Source organism: Rhinolophus hipposideros, assembly GCF_964194185.1.
Source record: "Rhinolophus hipposideros genome assembly, chromosome: 2".
Taxonomy (NCBI): Eukaryota; Metazoa; Chordata; class Mammalia; order Chiroptera; family Rhinolophidae; genus Rhinolophus; species Rhinolophus hipposideros.
The window spans coordinates 62428130-62444904 of NC_138048.1; the positions used below are offsets into that span (position 1 = coordinate 62428130).

At 37.4% G+C, this 16775-nt stretch overlaps 1 protein-coding gene across 4 annotated transcripts in view; it reads right to left on the reverse strand.

Moving 5' to 3' along the window:
• Positions 1 to 16327, reverse strand: part of YEATS2 (YEATS domain containing 2) — a 79528-nt gene extending 63201 nt beyond the window's left edge. For 3 of the 4 annotated variants that reach the window (XR_013994193.1, XM_081062813.1, XM_081062812.1), the window contains exons 1-4: positions 16149 to 16323; positions 3328 to 3445; positions 725 to 822; positions 99 to 191 (exon numbers count right to left, since the gene is read on the reverse strand). Coding sequence is in view for 3 of the 4 variants with exons in the window: in XM_081062813.1 (XP_080918939.1) it covers positions 99 to 191; positions 725 to 822; positions 3328 to 3427 (291 nt within the window). In the remaining variant the exon portion in view is untranslated. Of the gene's footprint in view, positions 1 to 98; positions 192 to 724; positions 823 to 3327; positions 3446 to 16148 lie in introns of all 4 variants that reach the window. The other variant, XM_081062811.1, reaches the window with a different exon arrangement.
• Between the last annotated feature and the right edge of the window lie 448 nt (positions 16328 to 16775).

Here is a 16775-nt window from a genome sequence, read left to right on the forward strand (position 1 = left end):
GAAATGTTTCAAAGGCAGGAATTCCACATCAACAGTAATTTCCCCTTCACACAACAAATACGGGTGACCAGAAATGACTGCATATGAGAAAAACTTACCTCAGAAACTTTTAGAAGTCCTGCAGAAGCATAGTAGTTTGCGACAATGCAGGCACGAAGTTTATCCATCATCCTTCTTGCCTCAATCAGTCGCTAAAAACAAATGTTAACTCATTACTTTAAAAAATGGAAATGACAGGAGAGATATATACAAAAAATTCATAAAGTAGAAATGCAAATGATCAAAAAAACCTCAACTTCTCTAATAATCAAAGACAAATAAAAATGACTATTTTTCACCTAACAGATAGGCAAAAGATTTGAAAGAATGTCAAAAACCAAGGTGTGCAAGAGTATATAGATATATTAATATGTGTATTTATGTGTATATATACATATTCACTGAGAAATGTCCACAAAGATTTGAGCACAAGAGCAAAGAGGAATTATCTTTTGGGATGAAATTTCAGGTAATTTTTTTCTTTATCTTTTCTTGCAATTTCATTTAAAGAAGAAGAACAACAACAAAAAGCATGTCTTTTTTCCCAAAAACAAGGAAGCTCTTTTTAAAAGAACAGCAAAGGGGGGAAGAAAAAAACCATGATTCTATTTCAATAGATTTTTTTTCAAGTCATCACGTATAGATATTTTTTCAATAGCTTTTTTTTAATCTGTCATCATTATACCTGGTCAATGACTTCAATTTCATGTTCCTTATTCTTCATTTCAAGTGCAAATTGTTCCTTGATAATAGTCTCGATCTTCTGCACTGCAGCATCTCGAGCTACACAAAGAACATAAAATAATCCAAGGTCTAATAACCAGTGGCTATCTTGATTTAAGTCAGCAAGCAAAAAAAGAAACTAAAAAACTAATACTGGGGAAAACTGACCTAGTGTGTTTCTTGATATGATGCACTGAGAAGACTACATCAGTCTGTGGCATTCCTGCCAAAAGCTGAATCTAACCACAGGGACATCAGACAAACCTAAACTGAAGGATATCTTACAAAATAACTGGCCTATACGATTCAACATTAAAGTCAAAAAAGGTTGAGAAGATTAAAAGAGACTAAAGAGATATGAAAACTAAATGCACTGTGTGATTCTGGATTGAATCCTGAAGAAGGGGAAGCAGTTATAAAATACACCACTGGGATAACCGGTAAAACTTAAATGTGGACCACAGATTAGATAACGAAATGGATAAATGTTAAAAAGTCCTGCTTTTGAGAATTGTACTGTGGTTACATAAGAGAATTACCTTAGAAACTACACTGAAGTGTTTACATGTGCCTAATTTATTTCCCAATGATTTAGAAAGAATGATGTGTGCATGTGTGTGTGTGTGCACGTGCGCACACACAAACTTGGAAGGGAGAAAAATAATGAACCAAATGAGGTAAATGTAAACAACTGGTGAATTAACCTTGATAAAAGACATACAGGTATTTCTTGCAATTTTTGTGTTTGAAATTAATCAAAATAAAATTACCAAAAAATAAAATGAAACCCATAAAGATTCTGAAAGAAAGATTTGGTGACCTCTGAAAACTCATAGCCCCAAAGGGAAAGAAAGTAAAGAATTAGCTAGATCAGTAACATGAGAGCACTCATAAAAAGGCAGGAAGTTTCCTTCTGTAGAGAAGGATGTAGCAAGCAACTCAGCAGTTTCTGATCATAACTCCCTGCAATGAGCAAAGAAAGAATTCAAAAGGAAAGAAAATGGCTGTCAGTGATAGAATTCAGATGACGACTACTCAAAGTAATATGCAACTGAAGAGTTAAAAATATCAGACTATAACATGTAGCTGGACACGAGAGAATTAAAAAAAAAAAAAAGACTCTAATGACTGCTTGAAAAACCTGGGATTTTGTAAAATCATCCTGTGTTTGTAAGATGCAAAAAGTCACCACCCATGCTTTGGAGTATATGAAAAATAAGAAAATTTCAACCCTTTGATCACCCATGTCATTTTCTTCCTGTAAAATATGCCATTAGATCGGCGATTTAAAACTAGTAACTGTATAAGCATTTTTGTGGACATGTCTGCCTAGAGGCAAATGACTGATTTTTCTCATATTTGAGGTAAAGAGTATTTGCAGTGGTACTGTATGTATCCTTGTTTATGTAACCCCTGGTTAGGCTGAGTATTGGGACTTAAATTAGATTTAAACTGAAATTACAAAGTTTACTGAAACAATCTGTTTTCCTTATTCTTGGTGTTTTTTTTTCTTAGTTATGCCATGTGATGCATTTGAGTAATGGATTGAAGTTTACAATACTTTCACATTTATTTGGCTTGTTATTGAAAGGAAATGACATTTCCTCATAAATAAAATTATAACTAAATGGGGAGAAAAATTGCAGTGAAATGTTTTCGTTATTTGCAATTAGGGTTGATAATTTTCGGTCCACAAAGACTTCTGGGGGGTACATGTCACTTGACTGCACTTACAGAGACAGGAATTTTTCTTCACCCGTAAACTCTAGGGGTCCTCATCTTTGAGGAGCTGCAATACCTTGTCTATGACATTGAGGTCTTCTTTACCCAGCTATAAGTATTAACTTATATCGATTATTTAAATAAACAGTAATGAATTTCAGCAATAATTTGTTTTAAAAACTTAAATTTAGCAACTTTTTAAAGATAGAGTACAACATTATGGGACACGTAGTTGATGATTTGCTCTTCTACTAATTATATGATCTCAGACAAGTAACTGAATGCCTCTGAGCCTTAACTACTAGCACCAAGTGCAGGAATAAACTCAATGTTTCCCAAATTTCCATCATTCATATACCACCTTCAAGATACTTACCACATCTGAGAACCACGTGAAACATCTAATTAAAACAATTAGTATTTAAAAATAATTTTAGCCTTATCCTAAGCAACAGCAGTCACGAAACTACAAATCTCATGAGACCATCATCTTTTCTATATACATTAAAATAATATGTAACTATTAATATAAAATAACCCAAATCCATATAATCATCTCACACAATAGTACACGGCAGTACAGATATCATAAGACTTTATGATTGTACTTCACATACAATGAGCTAAAACGGACCGCCTGTCTCATTATTATTGATGCTTTCATCCTCTACCTGATTGTCACCATAGTATGTTACTATTAAACAGAGCACTTAGCTAATCCCTCTCACGAACCTCTTGGAATTATACACAACAGTGAAAATGCACTTATTTTAGCTCCTATAAACCTCCCACAGAGGCATGCGCCAACAAAGAAATAATTTCTTAAGGCAGGTGAATTTCTACCTGAATTCTCAATTGCTTTATGCCGCTTGTTTGGAAGAGCTACAGAGACATCCTCATAATCAGGGTCAGATTCTTTGATTGTTCGCTTGATTCCAGACATGATTACATCCGTTCTTCACTGTAAAGCAATAATAAATTAATTAATAACATCGCTTAATACTAGTACTTATAAATATATGGACTAGGGATTATGACATAATACTGACACTTAAAAATCTGTGTAAATATGTGTATGTTCATATCACTTTTAAAGCCAAAGGCATAACTAACTTCAAAAGTTTACTAAAGAAAATATCATCATCATCTGTTACAAAGCATGGGTTTCCCTTTCAAGAGAAAATCCTTTAACAAGGCAGCACATTGTTCAAACTTTTAAAAAAGGGCTAGGCTTTCAAAGAAGGGCCATCATAAGGAACGGAAAGGGAAAAAAAATAGACTTTGATGAAAACATGGTAAGGCCACACAGTATCTTGGAATTCACAACCCATCAAGCATATTACAAAATGTGAGCAATACAGTTAAGATCTCAATAAATAATTTATTACACAAATCCTCTCTCTGGTACTTGCCCAGTACCTGCTACATAACAGGTCCTCAATAAATATTGTTACCGATCATTTATTATTAATCATAATGAACACAAACCATTCACTTATATTAAACTAACAACTTAGCCATATGGTAAACAAGTCCTAGGTATACAAATTTTTAAATAAAACAATCTGAAAAAATCTTCTAGATGTACACTATCCTGATACATTAGCCACTACCCATGTGACTCTTTAAAGTTAATTAAAATTACATAAAATTTAAAACTGAGTTCTTGTCTTCCTCATTTCAATATTTCACAGTGGCTAGTACCTACTACATCGGACAGCGCAGATACAGAACATTTACACTGCAGAAAGTGCTACCGGACACGGCTCCTCTTCAAAACTGTGTTTCACTGAGCATTTATTAATATTTCATGAGTCAGTGAAGGATACGCTGTCCAGACCAGCACTGTGCAAAAGAAATATAATGTGAGCCACAAATTGGATCTTTTCTAGCAGCTACATTTTTGTAATAAATATATTATTCAAATTAATGTCACCCTCTTAGTACTTTTTTAAAAGTTTGAACAATGTGCTGCCTTGTTAAAGGATTTTCTCTTGAAAGGGAAACCCATGCTTTGTGACAGATGATGATGATATTTCCTTAATGCAGATAGGAAAAAACCACCTCCTACGCTCAGATAAACCTGAAATCAGAGGTAGATACATCTCAGCAGCTCTCCGAATCAATTTCTGCATCACATCATTTCCTTAGTGAGCATCTGTCTTCTCCAGTTTGCCGAGAGTCTTATGGGATTACCTGGAAAGATGAGTGAGTCCAGCCAGCATCATCTTCACTCATCCCTTCTATGGATTGCACACCCTGCATATTCTCCTCCCACCCCCACCAAGTAATCTCAAGAATGACAGTGGCTCCTCCCCAGAAAATTTGGGGATCCTTGAAGAAGACGGCATTTTATTTTTCCCCTCACTTAAGGGATAAAGTAAAACTTTCTTTTGACTTTTGCTCTAAAACTGGAGGAATAGAAGGGGAAAAGAAAAATTTGGTGCTGGAGGGGTTTGGGTGGGTAAGGAAGAAATAAACCATCAATGGGTGAAATTGTGCTGCCAAGGTAATTCCTATTTCACGAAGCCCTTTAAGCAAGCCTCTCCTATCATCTTGGGGCACAGATTTGAGCTTCCAAGCAACATGCTTAGGAAGATTTAGGTCTGTACTGAGTATTTTTAAATAATTCAGGTCTGCTTCAGTCTAGCAAGAACAATACTGAAGTTCACACATACCACATTCAAGTGCATGCTAGCTAAGGCAGGAGCACAGATCTGAGGCAATGCTCATCATGATGTAATAAAGAAGTGAATGGAATGTGCAACGAGTGACCCATGGTAATATCAAGTTTTGGATTCTTCTTGTCCGGCTTTGAGATTTATGAAAAGGAAATGTGAGCAGTTGTTAGATATCGTCAGATTCAACTCTGAAACAAAATGTCCTACTAATCCTCTTTAGGTTTTGAATCAGATGAAACTGAAAAGAATACTGACATAGTACTGCGAACCATTTAAAAAAAAATCTGTTACTGTTTAAAATGTCTATGAGAAAGAATTTTCTCCATACCATGGGACCAAGTCCAAATACAGAAATATATGTAATGCTGATTCCTCCGATTTAAAATTTTTACTTCACTGAAACAGCCTCATTAAAAAAGCAAACAAATGACGTCAATTTAAACTTTAAAAATACACATTTTTCTCCCATGTACAATGTAAGAAAGCAACACTACCCTGTATTACACCCATTCAAATAGCATAAACAAGTCTGAGTTTCTGAAAAAAGGTTAAACCCCAAAATGAACAAAACCTTTTAATGTTCTTTACTTTGAAATCAATGCAAGAGGAAAATAATTTTTAAAAGAAATTATGTAATTAAAAACAAAAATTATGTAATATAGAGTGACTAGAAATTCTTAATAAAAGGTCTTAGTTCTCATTTCAGAGAAGACCTAGAACCCTAGAATTCAGTCCTAGAACCCTGTTTTACAGCTACCATATCTTACGAGATTCTTGGGGGAAGGAGTAAGATCTTATAAGTAAGGTCCTTAAAAAATCTGCCATGTACTATGTGAGATCTCTTTTCAACAAAACATTCTATGATGCTCATGGCATTTGAATCTCATTAGAACCACTGAATTTTGTGCTTTCAGTCAAGACAATTTTTCCCTTCTGACTTAAAAGGGGGGGATGGGGAGGAAAACACAATCATTTTCCATCTGCTTCCATAACACACAGATGCTCCTAAAATGTTAATGATTTTATCATTCTTTGGCTCTATCCTTTCTATATTCATTTCAAACAAAATATTTTCCCCTTTTTAAGCAAGACAGCCAGTGTTCCTTTACTCAATATCTGAATGACGGAATCTACAATCTATTCTCCTCTACTAGCCAATGACATTTCAAAAATGTCTATAAAAACCCAAACAGGAGAATGACTACACAAACTGTGGTATACCCAAAAAACTCTTAATCCAAGTAACAACAGAATGAATCTCAAAATCATTATGGTAAGTAAAAGAAGCCAGACACCAAAGAGTACATAAGAGTACATACTAAAGGATTCCACTTACATGAAGCTCTAAAACAGACAAATTTATCTATGGTGAAAGAAAAGAGTAGTTGGGGTGCTCGTAGTAGGGACCGATTAGGAAGAGGAATAGGATCTTTCTGGGGTGATAGAAATATTTTATGTCTTAATGAGGGAGTGGGTTACATGGGGACATGCAATCATGAAACTCATCCATCCAAACACTTAAAATCTGTGTATTTCACTATACCTCAATTTAGAAAAGGACTATAAACATATTTACCTGATCACGTCATCTCCTGCTTGAAATCTTCAACTGCTTCCCAAAACTCTTAGATAAAATCACACTCCTTAACATAATCTACCAGATTTTACATGAATGGAGCCCTGCCTCCCTCTCCATCTTTAATCATTAAAATCCAGAAACATTGGTTCTCTTTCTGTTTCTCAAATATACCTCAATCTTTCCTTAGGGTTTTTGGACTTAAGGTTCCTTCTGTAGGAATGCTCTTCCTCTAGGTTAGCTTTACCAGATCCCAACTCAAATGCCTACCGTGTCAGAGAAGGCCTTCCCTGACATAGTACATTCAACATAACTCTCCCCATCTTCCCCCTACAAAGTTCCTGGAAATTCTCAATAAATTATTTGCTGAATAAATGGATGACTAAAATACATGCCAAAATACCCACAGAGAATACTGGGCTTCCCTGAAAATAAGACCAGGTCTTATATTAATTTTTGCTCCAAAAGACGCATTAGGGCTTATGTTCAGGGGATGTCTTCTTGAAAAATCACGCTAGGGCTTATTTTCCGGTTAGGTCTTATTTTCGGAGAAACATGGTATAACTACTAGCTTACACTTGCTTTATGGTATTTCCACAATACTGTACTTGTTGTATTGTTGATATTGCTACACTTTCAAAGGCACCATAGCTAAATGTTCAAAATAAAGAGATGTGCAAAGTTATTATATAAACAGACACATGAAAACAAAAAGATAGCAGGCAAAGCAAGACTAATAACAGACAATAATTTAAGGCAAAAAATAATAAATATGTTACTATTAAAAGACAATTTCACAAAGATTGTCTTACACACTAAACGACACAAGCGTAGTGTTAAAATATACAAAATATAAAACAAACCAGAAATATAAGGAGAATTTAAGAAAATCACAATCATAATAGAATTTGAATACACCTTTCTCAGAAATATAAAAGATAAAGAAACACAACAGATACAAATACAGATGATACAGACAATGAAATTAACAAGCCAGATTTAACAGATACATATAACTCTGAACCCAGCAGAGAATGTTTCAAACATCTGTAAAAGTGTATTAAAATTACATAATAGTATATATAAAGAAAGTCTCGATTATTTCTAAATGTGGAAATGTTATAGCCATATTCTCTGGTCCTAATAAAGTTAAATACGAAATTATTAACAAAAACTCACTATGCTATGGAAAATAAGACACTGTTCTAAATAAGTCAGGGCTCAAAATTAAAATAACAGACTATTAAAAAATTAACAACGAGGACACCATATATCTAAACCTATGGAGATGTGGCCAAAAGGCATCCTCAGAGAAAAATGACACATCAGTTTCTTCATTTGTGAATACAGATACAAATCCAATCCAGCAGGGTATTAAAAGAATAGTGCATCATAACCAGGAAGTTATTACTGCCAGTAAGAAAGTACTGGGAAGATCCAGAAGCAAGATAATTTGCACTGTACATGTGTAATGTTAGACCTTTAGGAACTTATTAATGCAAGCAACTTTCAGTAATCCAAATAAATACAATCCATTTCATGAATTACATTTTGCAAATTAAAACTAGCAACAGTTTTTACCCCAACACCATGAGGGCTTCCCAAAGACTGCCCAATGTGCACTCTAAGAATATATATCCATTTTAATATTATACTGAGAAAAATCAATAGGCGTAAAGAAGTCCTACCAAAAGAATCAAAATATATTTCAACGTCAATTTAAATTTTTTCCTCTATTTGAAGATTACCCATAGAACTGTCATATCTTATTGATATACATAACTGAAAATATATACAGCTAATTTTCTCCCCCAAATTATGCTTATTTTCCACACTACAAGCAATCTGAACTAACCTATCATAAGAAAGACTCAGATTAAGGGAAATCTAAAAGGAAGAAGAGAAGATTGTTCCAATTTTCGTTAAAGTCGATACTGACACACACAAAAAAATCTATCCTAATTATCCTAAGCCAGGTCTTATACAGAAAATTGTTTTAATATGCTCTCACTAATTGGCCAACATAATCTGTTTCTTCTACTCATCTGGAATTTTAAGTAAAAATAAGCACAATTTTACACTGGACCAGAATGGTGGGAAGCTGATAGAGTTTGAGCATTACCATCCAACTGATGTGGGCCATTCAGTTGATGATGTGGGCCTTTCCCAATATGACATGTAAAAGAGCCGAGCAAAATATAAAAGCTAGGCAGTTGAACTAAAAAAAATACTGTTTCATTACTTATTATCTATTTTCCAGTCAAAACTCCTACTTTCGTATTATAAATAAAACTGCTTCAGACCATAGCAATTGTAACAAAGGTCAACCCCAGGATCCATTTTGGCTAGTACTGTCTCTAATCTTACAAAGTAACAGCATGAAAAAGGGTTTAGAAATAGAGAGCTATTCTAAATTATCCATACCACTGCTTCTATTCATCAGTGTAAGAACTGGACAGCGGGCCTTAGGTAAGTTTTACTCTTCCTTTACCCCATTCACTACAACATACTTTTTCTGGACAAAGTGAATCATAAGGGCTGTTTAAACGTTTTGTGGCTGTTCAGGTAAATTCTTAGGTTGACAAAAGGGAAGCCATATAACCTTCCAGTGACTTCCGTGGTGCTCCTTTCAAAGATCATTGGAATTGTCTAAAATGATAGTTCTGACTCATAAGACAATCCTGTTGTTTCAGTTGTAAAGTCATAAAAGCTTTCTAAGAGAAGCAAAAAAGAAACAAAACTTGTCTACATATCCAGGTTGGAGATGAAAGAAGGGGCTGGACCAGATCAAGACCGTGCCAAAAACTGATCAGTCATTGAGAATATATGAATCGAGCCAAATATTGCATCCTGCTAAATAAGAGACTTTTCACTGGAGCTTTCAAACCGACACTAAATCCTTTGGGGATAAGTTGCATACCTTTCTATCTGGAGCTAAGATTCTACAAAGGAAACCAGCACCTTAAAGCCCAAGACATTTTTTAGAAAACTGTGTTTTCTTTAGACCAACACTACCTCATGTAGAAGATCTATCTATCTACAAAAACCTACCTACTGATGAAAATTTTCTGGAATTCAATAGTGATGGTTGTATAACTTTGTGAATATTCTTTAAAAAAAATCCCAAAACACTGAAGAAGTGTATTTTATAGTACGTGAATTAAATCTCAACAAAGACACTATAAAAAAATAACAATGGTAAACCCAATATGTATTAACCTCAAACAGAAATCTATTTACAGATTATTCTACCCCAGGTATGTGTGTACTATGTGTCCACTGGCAGGGCAGCAGGGCAGTCAGCTGGAGAATCAACATTAGGAAGACCAGTTGGGTGGGACAGCGCAGAGTTTTAATACTTTTAAATTTAATTTTATTATGAAATATTTCAGGTATTCAAAAAAGTATGAAACGATCAGTGAGGGGAGTATAAGGAAGTTCAAAAGTATTAGTAATTTCCTGTTTCATAAGCTGGGTGGTAGCTAAATAGAAATTTGTTGCTTTATTGTTATTTTTCAAAATATATTTCCTTATATGTGCTCTTTAGTACATATGACATGTTTCACAATTTAAAAAAAATAAAACTGTAAAGATTTAAAAAGAAGAAATCATGTACGTTCATACTATGGAGTAAATCAGTTCTGCTATGTGACATATGCATTCCTAAAAAGCACCACACTGTGTAAAACTCTGTAATAAAAACCACAAGGCTTATTGCAAAAATGGAATTTAGAAGTACAACACTCAAAAAAGTTACCAGTGACATAACAAATGGGAGCCTAGTAACTATAGCAGTTTTACACATGTTAAATGGTTAATACGTAAATGCCACAATAACTATGGCACTTGACCTTGAAAAAGACCTCAGGTTTGCTGTGGAAGTGGCCACTGAGGTTGCAGCTTGTGAGTTACGGTCAAGTGGTAAAGGCGGGTAATCTAAAATCAACACCAGACGTGGATGGGTGTGGCTCATAACACGGCAGTAAACTGAGGTTGCCGGGGGACGTTTGAGGTGTAGCCTGTGTGCGGCCTGGCTTGTGTATCCCTTCCATGGTTCAGTTCAGCAGGGTACAGTTTCCTGTATCCATAGTTTCTTGCAGACGAAATCACATGTAAGCAAATGTGAACTTCATATTATACGAAAATAGTTCCCTAATATACCAAATGCGTTGGAACAAGTTTGTGTTTTCCTATAGCAAAACTGATTGTACCACTGTAAGGCTGTAATGCAACCATTAAAAAGAAATGTGCTCATATGGAAATATCTCTAAAATAAATTGTCAAGTGAAAAAAAAAACCCAAGGTGCAGAACAGTGTATATACTTTGATTCCTTCTTTTGTAAACGAGGGGAAAAAGAGACAAAAGAAATGCTGATATGTGCTTAAGTTTTTCTAGAAGATAAATAAGAAAAAACAACAATAACTGCCTCTGGGTAGTGGTTCTGCCTTTTTTTTTTTCAATATGTGACTTTGATTGCATCTTTAAAATATCAAAAAAGAGTCTGAGGAATCACTTGACACCTTGGTGTTTCTGTAGCTGGAAGCTTAGATCTTAGTCATCAGCCTGCTGGACTATTCCTTTTTCAGAAACACAGATAGCATCCAAAATTATTCTGATACCCTTGTTTTTAACTGCTGTGACTTGCTGAATCAAAGCAGCTGAATTTGATACAAGTTCAATATCGTTTCCTTCAAGAATTAACTCATCTTTCTGGGTTTGAGATACTGAACAAGCAACACCTGACCTCATGCGAACCTTGCAGATGTATTTTTCACCCAAGAAATTTCGGATTTCAACAGGAGAACCATTCTCCTGAATAACGACGTTGATGGGGAAGTGAGCACGCGCAGACCGCATCTTGTATCAGAAGCCCAATGTAACCCTCGATCGTGTTCTGTAAGTGACAAGTAGTGCGAATAGGAGCCAGTTCCTTCCTATGTCCCCACCACTGTCACTGGAGCCTCTCCTTTTCTTTCCAAGGAGACTGAGTCCTACACGGATGTGCTCGAAGTCCCTCCACAGGGTGCCTCTGGGGCCCTTCACAGTAAATGTGGTCCCTTCAGAGTGACGTCCACGTTTTCTGGGACGTCCAGTCTGACTGCCTGGAATGGTCTGCGTCCTCACAGTAGATGCAGCGGAGAGCCTGCCTTTCATTTTCCTTCCTGACTATGATGTTTGATTTTTCTTACCATGTACATGAATTATTTTGAAGAGGAAAATGCCAAAAGGACTAATCTGGGAGACAGATAACAGGGTCTTTACGTCTCTGTTTTCTTCTTACTTCTCTGAATGTTACAAAGAACACAATTACGGAGACTGTGGAATAACTGGAACTCTCATGCACTACTGGTTGGAACATAAAATGGGATAATCATTTTGGAAAACAGTTTGGCAGTTTTTTTTTAAGACCTTAGACATACCCTATCATATGACCTAGCCATTCCAGTCCTAGGTATTTACCCAAGAGAAATGGGTAAACAATATTCTATTGTATGGATATATCACAATGTATCTACTCACCTATTAATGGACATTTAGATTGTTTACAAAAGCATATGTCTATACAAAACTTGTACATAAATGTTCACAAACAGGTGAATCCACAGACACAAAAAGTAGTTGCTCGGTGTGAGGGGAGAGAGGCAGCAACTGAGACTGATGACTGCTAATAGATATGGGGTTTCTTTCTAGGGTGATGGAAAAGTTGTGGAATTAGATAGTAATGATGGCTGCACAACCTGTGAATATACTAAAAACCACCAAATTATACACGATAAAATGGTGAATTCTACATTATATGAATTGTATCTCAATAAAAGTATACGTATACTCTAAAATAAACTAATTTTTCCAAATAGATAAAAATCACCAATGTCTCCATAACTCTGGCTCACTCTTCAGGTAAACAGAATAAACAATCCTTGCCTAAGAAAACTAGTTCTACTTCTCCTTGTCTGCAGTCATCAAAGTTCACATGCCTGAACACCTCATGTTTACCTTCCAATGGGTTCATATTTCACCTCTACTTTCTCTCCACTTAGTAAAATGCTCTTCATCCTTAAAGAATCAAATTAAATTCCAACTCATCCATGAAGAGTACTCCGGTCTTCAAAAACTTTTTTTTCTAACCCCCTCAGAACTGATGATACAGAAACAATCTTCTCCACAAGTCTTATCTTCTATGAGGAAAAAGTACATCAACCTTCTCCCTCCATTTGGCAGCTGTGTAGAAAACAGAACGAAAGGGGGCAGGTTTAAAGGCAGGGAGATGGGGGACAATTTAAGGAAGTGACAATGAAGACTCAAAAATCTGTGGTCAAATGAGATCAAGTATTTCTGAGAATCTACGCGTATTCTACAGAAACACTCTGGAGGCAGGGTGATGGACACACACGTGGGCTGTATTCACAGATCTACAACTTAAGCGTTAGTTCTCTTCCTATACATTTTATAATAAGAAACTGGAAACAGTCCATAGCAAATTATAGTGCATCCACTGAAGGCATTTTATTATGTGAGGACATGATCTTACATGTAGAGAAAACCCTACACATTCCACACAAAAAATTGTTAGAACTAATACGGGAATTCAGCAAAGTAGCAGGATACAAAGTCAAATGAACAATATCAAAAGGAAATCACAAAAATAATTTCATTTATAATAGCATCAAAAAGAATGAAATACTTAGGGATTAACTTAACCAAGGAGGTAAAAGCTTCGTACAATGAAAACTACTAAACACTGCTTAAAGAAATTAAAGACACAAATAAATGGAAACACAACTCATGTTCATGGATTAGAAAATTTAATATTGTTAAAATGTCAATACTACCCAAAGCCATCCACTGACTCAGTACAATCCCTACCAAAATCCCACTGACATTTCTGCAGAAATAGAAAACCTATCCTAAAATTCATATAGAACGGTGGCTGCCAGGGGCTGGGGGGAAAGAAGCGAATAGGGAATTATTGTTTAATGGGTGCAGAGTTTAGTTTTACATGATGAAAAATGTTATAGAGGTAAATGGTGGTGATGGTTGTACAACGTTATGAATGTATTTAATACACTGAAAAATGATTAAAGTGGTAAATTTCATGTTATGTGTATTTCACCACAATTTAAAAAAAAGGTATACATAAGAGTTAAAAGATAAGTACATTTTTTTCCATTATCAACCACATCCTTCCTGATGGAGCATATGTAATAAGTGCATTTATTCGGAGGTGGGGGACGGTGACATAAGGGGGGAAATTCTGCAAACACTGTGTCAAGCTACATATTTTTAAAATCTAAAGAGCTCTTAACAATAAATTAGAAAATGACCAACAAATAAAAAGATGCAGAGGACAGGAACAGAAATTCACAAATGGCCGATAAATGTGGAAAAATCTTCAACCATATTAGTAATCAAGGAATGGAAAATTAAACAAGACACCACTTTTTCTGTATCAAATTTAGTTTGGGGGCAGATGAAATAAAGTGTCTTGAAGGCGCTCTTTTTTCTCATTCACACTCACTGTCTTCATTTCCTCAATCCCATTCAATTATTCCAGTGTGGTTTCCACCTTAGACCTCTGGATAGTAAGTACTACCAACGACCAAAACCAGTAACCTCCATGATTTCAAATCCAACTGAGCATCTTACTAAACATCTTAGAATCACTGATAAGAGAACCAACTCTCCATCTTCCAGACACTTACCTCTCTTGGCTTCCGTGACACCAGTCTCTTGCTTTTCCCCCCTAACTCACTCTTTCTTTCTGTCCTGTGCTCAATCTTCCTCTACCAGACCTCAAAATATTGGAGCGCCTGAGACTTGATTTTCACTTATTTACACTGTTCCCCTGTGTGATATCATGTAGTCTCATAAATGGGAATATCATCCATATAACTGAGTATGTACTCCCCAATTTTTATCTCCAGCTCTAGTCTCTCTTCTGTGAGTTCCAAACTTGTACATCCAACTGCCTCGTCAACTTAACAACTTCAAAACTAATATGCATCTCAAATTTAATACATCCAAAACAAAACTAATGATTTTTCCCACCTTGAAGTTCTCTCTTCCATTCTTCTCAGTAAATGGCATCGTCTACTCACAGTTGCTCAAAAACAAATACTGAAAAGCAAAGATTTCTTCCTTTCCCTAACCAATCCATTTCCAAGTCTTGTTCATTCTTCCTCAACAATGTTTTTTTTTTAATCTTTCCACTGCCATGGACCTAGTTCAAGATACTGCAAACAGCATCCTAACTGGTCTCCCAGTTTCCACTTTTGCCCTCTTCTGTCAGATTATGCTCCTTACCTATTAATACTTAAAATCTTCAAAGGATTCCCATAGAAACCAGATTCCTAACCAGGGCATCATCTGCTGTATCTTTGAAAGAATATACAGAGCCAAAAATATACACTCAATGATAGTATCTGTAGGCAGGAAAACTATGGGTACTTTTTCTCGTTTTGCTAGTCTGTAGTTTTAAATTTTCCTATGATGAATACTTGGTACTTGGTTGTTAAGAAAGAGGAAATGATATTGCTGCACACTATTTGTTACATCGCATTTTTACATACTAAGGAGAAAAGGGAATGGAAATTGTAGGTAATCTCTAACTGTAACTGTTATAAGCTTAGATGAAACTGCCAGCAAACATATCAACTCTAAACATGATGTGCCAAGGCTGTAGGATTACTGGTGATATTTTCCTTCTCTACTTTCTATTTATGAATGTAAGTACATTCGTAACAGAAAACAAACATTATGATATAAACCTCATTGTCTTCTGCAATCTGGCCACAACCCACCAAACCAGCCTTTCTTCCAAGTACTCCCTTTCCCATGCTTTCCACTCCAACCCCGCACCGTCTCACACCTCCGCTGCTTTAACTTGGGCACCATCCCTGGAATATCCTCCGACGTTTCTAAATCCTACTCATGCTTCACGCGGGAGGAGGACGGCTAGGATGGCGACAGGTTGGAGGGAGATTCCAGGATTCTTGTTGGTAAATCCACAACTTGCTGGTTCTGGGGCCAACGCTCACCACCAATCCCATCACAGGCCACCAAGCTTAGCATCCTGAAACCTCCGGCCACTGGAGCTCAAGGAACCCCCATCCCTCAGAAAGCGCTGCGCCCCTTAGAAAAGGAGTCCCCCCCAGACATACCCAAATTCCGGGTTGCCGCTTCGGACACTTCCCGGACCTACACACTCAGCCTGGATCCAGCCTCGCGCTCCAGATCCTCTCCCCTCCGCAGTCATCCGCCCCTCCCTCCGCTCCGCAACCCCGGCCGCGCGGCCGGAGGGGTGGGGGAGGGGCGCGCACGTGCCCGCGCCGCCCCCGCCCAGACAAAGCCCGGGAGAGCGGAGCGCGCACCCGGCCGGTCCCATCCCGCTCCCGCCAACACTCACCCTTTCCCGGGTCTCCGGCTGAAGCGCAGGCCGCGCAGGGGGGGAGCACCGCGGAGGGGAGGGAGCGGGCGAAGCCCTGCAGAGCGGCCCCGCCGCGAAGCTCCAGCGACCCCGGGGCCCGCGGAAGCACGCAGCTCGGTGCAGCCCGCCGGCCCCGCACGTCACCACTAGGGGCGGGCGGGGTGCGCGCAGCGGCGGCGGCGCGCGCGCGCGACCCGGGGGCGGAGCTCGCGGAAATGTGGGCGGGAGCGGGCGGGCGGGCGGGGCGGAGAGGGGAGGGGCTGGCCCTGGCCCACGCTCTGACCCTGGCCGGCGCTGCCGCTCCTCGTGGGGTGCCTGGGGATCGCGTCTGGCAGAGTCACTGTTATTTATCCTTTTCCTCCCTAGAAGGAAATGACGCAGCCCAATCCCAAGTTTGACAGAATATTCTGCCGGCGTTTGTGAAGCTTTTACAGTACAGTAATAACAGCAGTAGCTATGATTTTTGTGTCATCTTGTACCAAGCTTTGTGCCTAAGTAGTAGAGACACAAGTAATATAGGTATTACCAACCCTACTTTACAGATGTAGAAACTGAGGCTCAGAAAGGTTGGAACTTACCTAGATCACACAACTAGTCAGTGACAAT